The following is a 5,554-nucleotide window of genomic DNA, read 5'->3' as shown; positions in this document are numbered from 1 at the left end:
GGTTCAGGGTACATAGCTTCCGAAAATATGACAGTTTAGGGGTTTCAAAGGCTTAGGCCTAATCGATTTTAGAGTCTATTAATATGTACAAAATACATATAATTTTTTTTTTCTTCCCGACTCCTGGGGGTGGGGGAAGAGGCCTCCTCGACGGGGAGGGGTGTATCTCCCCTACCTTCCCCCCCCCCCCGTAGCACCGCCACTTGGTTAGGCCTTTAGTCCATTAGAATGGTTTTATATAATGACACTTGATAATGTTGATAATCGTGAACGACCCCTAAAGTGTTATGGAAGTAGGCCTATTATGGATACATTGGCCGCTACGCCAACGGCACAACATTGATAAGCTTAGCTGATTGACGGATGATGGGAAGATTTTACATCCTACACACCTTATTGATAAATGAAATATCAAAATGTTTGTAGACGGGATATAGCTACATGTATTGCAATAAAATACGTGTTTATAATTAAATACAACATGGGTACACATGCACATTACATAGACACGTCGTTATGGTTCAATGTTTGGGCAATCGATTTTATATCTACTCGATTGATATGGTTATATGAAGGTCACGTGTTGGCTTTTTATGCTGTTATTTTTGTAGTGATTTTGCGTATTTAGTCTGTTGTGTTTTCTCTTTGGTGTATAGGACCGCATTGTCTCTTATTATTTTTATGATTATAATTCTGAATTTTAATGTAATTTTCATATATATTATATTGCTTTTTAACTATTTTTATATATTACCACTTATTTTAATGATGTGCATTTTTTTTTAAATTCAATTTAATTCGATATATTCCTTTATCGAGTCACAATCAGTACAGGATGGAATTAATACCGAAGCAATTGCCCTGATAAAAAATGTGGCCTGCGCAAACAAGCATAATTATGCTTTTACATTCTAATGGATACAATCCACGCAACAAACAGAATCATATAGGCCTAATCTACACAATAATTGTGTAACAAGACATAGGCCTAAGGATCCAATTGAACTTCGTGCACATTTTATGCGTGTTCATAAGTAAGTCCATCAGGGCTACCTTCGGGAGAGAATAGTAAAGTACTGAATATACATTTTTCATATCGCTATCCCCATTTACGATTTCACGCAGAAATCTCATGATCAATGTTTCAAATTTCTGCCTAATTGAATAGAAAGTGGCAAGACTCGAGTAAATCCGTCTTGAAATCCATGTCACATGGCCAAATTGCAGATTACTTACCGGTAGCACAAGCTATCTAGAGCGATCGAAGAGAAAGTAATCAGTTTAACTCGTCGTAAGTAAGAGTCAACTTAAGTTCAGTAAGAAATATATGAAAACGGCAGCGTGTGAAGACTAGACGTGTAACCATTCCTCTGGATACTCGCCGAGAAGCAACAGGGAAGGATAGATGCTTAAAGAAATATACCAACAGTAAGATGTAAACACTAATGGTGTATTGATATACCTTGTCGTCTACCTGAAGAACGGAGAACATATTATCAAGAAAAGGCGAATGTGTTTGTTTTCTAAAAGGTAGGTCTTTCACTATTTTCTTAATTATATCGTAACTTTACAGAACTTTGTCCTTCTACATACAATTGAAATGGTGTCGTTCGGAGGCAATGCAAATAAGTTATTTAAACTCAGTTCCTAATTACATTGCCTGGGTATGCAGGCATACCGTTGCCTTAGTAATCAAGACGACCCTACTACCCAAAGCCGAGCTCTTTACTGTACTGTTTTTTTTTTTGTTTTTTTTTTGTTTATGTCATATTCTGTATATTATTTGCACTAGATGGCACCAGTACTAGCAAAATTTAAACAAATAACGTACATTTTGCAATAATATATACAGCTGTTTAAAAACTATAGTTTTAATATTTATTTACATTACTAAAATTGCCTTTTGATTACATATTATTAGGCCAGGTCTATTACTAAATGTATATGGTTACAATATAATTGTGCTTAATGTAAGTTATAGGAGTGATACTTTGCCCTCATGACGTGTTATCTTACCGAATATTTAGTAGACCTACGTTCCCAACATTTACTTGCAAAATTAGTTTCGGGTGAGTATCGAACCCACCTACTTAATACTCAGTAGGTTTCCAAATACTTTCTAAAAAATGTCGCAAGTGATTTTTTGGGAATCATAAGTAAGTTAAATTATTATAGGCCTAATAATAGGCTTACATATTGATTTTATATTATTGACAATGTGCTGTAGGCCTATAGGCATATTAGGAATATAATGTAGAATGCCTAGAAATACACGTTGCATACAATGTAACCGATATGATACTTGAATGTCTTACTTTTAGTCTACTATGTAAAATTGTTCATAAGATGTACGACTTACTGACGACGCAAAGATAAGTCCAACGAATGTATCACGAACTATAACGCGTAGATGTCAACCGATATGCAAATGCAAAAAGCTTGTCACGATTTCTTCAAATACAAGCTAAGATGTAACATAAGTGATACATAATCTATTTGAATTTCCATTTGCATAACGTACACGATGTCAATGTAAATAAAACACAGCAATCGTAATGTTTGTGATAAGGAAGCCATACATCTACTAAATACAATCAAAACTCCCAAATTAGGCCTAAAATAAATTCTACAGAGAAAATTGTGCTAATAATTTACTGCTTGAAGTAGTAGTAGTAGTAGTAGTAGTAGTAGTAGTAGTAGTAGTAGTAGTAGTAGTAGTAGTAGTAGTAGTAGTAGTAGTAGTAAAAGTAAAGTCAATACGGTGATCTATACAAACAATTTTTTTTGCGATTTTTGTATTTTGCTTCATATAAATATGCCTAAAATGTTGCATATCGTCTAATTAAGTTGTATGCTATTTCTTACGATGTAGTTTAAAGCGGGACTACAAAACTGGCTTTAAAATTGTTTCATACCATAAGACGGCTTGTATATATTTTGTTCTTATTAAATCCTTTCCGATGGTAATGGCGGAACATAAGCAGGCTTCTTGTCACCGATACATTTTGAACTATTTTTTCCCTTTTTTATCTCCAAGTAATAACTGATTTCGCCAATTATCTTATAAGGTTGCACACGCGCAGTTTTCATTCTCATGAGTCACTGCATAGCAGACACACTTATGATTTCCATAACATCGCTATGTATTACCCTTCACTATATATCGTGTCCACTTAAATCACTGCGTAGCTGCTGTCCCCGACGCAACTAGGAAGGCGCCCGATTCAACCTACCAATCAGCGTCGCCAAAACCCGTTGGCGATATAGCGATTTTATATTAAATACTGTTAATTTATTTTCCAACATAAAATAAGGAAACACATTCGAAAACTGACAAACGTTTAATATCACAACACGGAATATTAAAATATATAATTATGGGTAACAGTCTTTATTAGTAGACATGCCATAACTCCCTTTGGAACGTTCATCGGTCTTGTCAGGCCAGAAATGTTCCAGAAACATTATCCTAACGGTCTGTTCTACGCTTAATTACACTTTACCGTATAAGCTCTTTCTATGAAAAGTCGTACATGCCATTAATAGCGTTTGTCACGACTATTTAGATGCACGTTTTTCTAGCTTTTACCAACGTCACAAGCAACCATTATACAGTAGTATAACATTTTGTATAATGTATTTAAAATTTACTTCATATACTGTCCGTATCAACTTTTATTCGAAATGGTATTAACTCTTAGGGTTTTTTGTATATATATTTTAGATCATCAAAAAGGAAATGGTGCGAACATCAGCATTGGTTGTTTTCATATTTACTCTTGCCCTATTGGAACTATGTGTAGGAGAAACAGATCCGTTTTATAACGAAGAAATTGAAGGCAGTGATGGGAGTCCTAGACCTAGCCATGCAATTTTGACCGAACAGCCTGTCAACCTAACAACGATGACCACGCGAGATGATGTGGAGGCAGAAGTGGAAAAGGGAGAAGAGGCAGTGGAAGGGATGATGTCGGTGGAGGGGACAACGAAAAGAGCACTATTTGTGGAAGAGGAGGAGGTAGAACCTGTTGAGGTGACGACTGTAACGAAGGTAAATAAAAAAACAGGAGTACCAAATGAGACAGCTGAAGGAAAAGTTGCGAGAGTGACTGCCACAGAAGCGGATGAATCAGCAGAGGAGGCGGCGGACGAGGAGACAGAAGTTGTAGATGATGAAGAACATTATGACATCAACCCAAAACTGAAACTTCCGTTTAATGCCAGGGACAAGAAACCGCATAGGCCTAATTGGCGGTCTAAAGAAGGCAAGTGCTCGTCATGTCCCGCAATTGCTCGTAAAGTTGGAATGTGTCATTGCTGATTATTACAGTACTATAGTATTGTATAACTTCCGTTTAATGCCAAGGACAAGAAACCGCTTCATAATCTACGCGACTGCCCATCATGTCCCGCAGGGCCCGTAAACTTGGATTATGTCATTGATAATCAATGCATGTACAAACTTCTTTTTGTTATGTGAATTTTAGCGTCAATCGTATTGAGAGTTTCATGTATCGTGGACTTAAATTGCATGTGCATTTTGTGAGCTGCATTTAAGAAATATTACGGAATATTTGTCATTTTAGTATTGTTTTATTTGATTGGATGTCAAAAACATTTAGTACACAGATATTACGTTCTATTGAACGAGTGTTTGCCATTAATGATCTGGACCGATCCAAGACGCAACTAGAAAGAAACAAAAGATAAAGGGTCAAAATTAGCAAATACGCTACTGAAAATTTACGATAGGCCTGACTCAGTTGCCTACCCTTAGGTTTGAAAGAAGATATTAACAATTAACTGATGCAATCTTCGAAAAACAGTATTGATAATAAGTATTAAGATAGATAAATTTTAACTGTACCGTAACCCTAAGAAAGTATGTGTACATATCAGGTATATATTAATTATATTGTAAATGAATATTTAGATTAGAATAGTTTTTTTCATTAATGATATATGGTATTTATGAATTGTGTATAAATGTATTATTGGTGAATGCAGTTCCAGCTTGCATGTTAACGTTTGGTTTATGACATGGTCAACAATTTTCGCGATGATTTATCATTGTGAATATACTCCCATGAGAACACGAAGGCGCAGAGTAATAAATTGCAATTGTCAAGTGAATGGTAAGATACGTCTATAGTATATCGGGAATGAAACGCTAATGGTAATATTATTTCTGCTTTAAAATGGTTTATTAATGTATATTAGGCTATGTCGTGCTGTCTCACACATTTGGTAAATGCTAGGCCTAACAGTCATGGGGAATATTGTATAGATAATGAAATAAAATGTTGTCGAACGTTTCTTTGAAAAAAAAATAGGATTTTTTTAAAGTTTCACATATGTGGGGCGCATGCACTATAGTGCTTACATTTACGTTGATAGATGGATACTAAGGCAGTACAAACATGACTTTTAAATTAATGTATAGAAACTAATGTTGATGCTCAATTGACATATCGCAAGTGACTGTTGTGGAACGCCGCACGAACCTCATTAACTAGTTTGGCTAGACCACTAAACGATAGTTGAGGGTTGAACT

General features: G+C 35.4%; 1 protein-coding gene across 1 annotated transcript; it reads left to right on the top strand.

Moving 5' to 3' along the window:
- The first annotated feature begins 1,245 nt into the window (after positions 1 to 1,245).
- Positions 1,246 to 5,330, top strand: LOC117115827. Its single transcript, XM_033259776.1, has 2 exons — positions 1,246 to 1,530; positions 3,725 to 5,330. Exon 2 carries the CDS (start codon positions 3,740 to 3,742, stop codon positions 4,319 to 4,321), a length of 582 nt encoding a protein of 193 aa, XP_033115667.1. The 5' UTR covers positions 1,246 to 1,530; positions 3,725 to 3,739; the 3' UTR covers positions 4,322 to 5,330.
- Positions 5,331 to 5,554: the final 224 nt, after the last annotated feature.

This window comes from Anneissia japonica, unplaced genomic scaffold, assembly GCF_011630105.1.
Source record: "Anneissia japonica isolate Jap-2015-1 unplaced genomic scaffold, ASM1163010v1 scaffold1483_len710385_cov172, whole genome shotgun sequence".
Classification (NCBI taxonomy): domain Eukaryota; kingdom Metazoa; phylum Echinodermata; class Crinoidea; order Comatulida; family Comatulidae; genus Anneissia; species Anneissia japonica.
This window is presented reverse-complemented; position numbering and strand designations above follow the sequence as displayed.

Bases quoted from the DNA above. Each gene is read 5' to 3' on its own strand.
- LOC117115827 (XM_033259776.1), top strand. From the start codon at position 3,740: ATGGTGCGAACATCAGCATTGGTTGTTTTCATATTTACTCTTGCCCTA.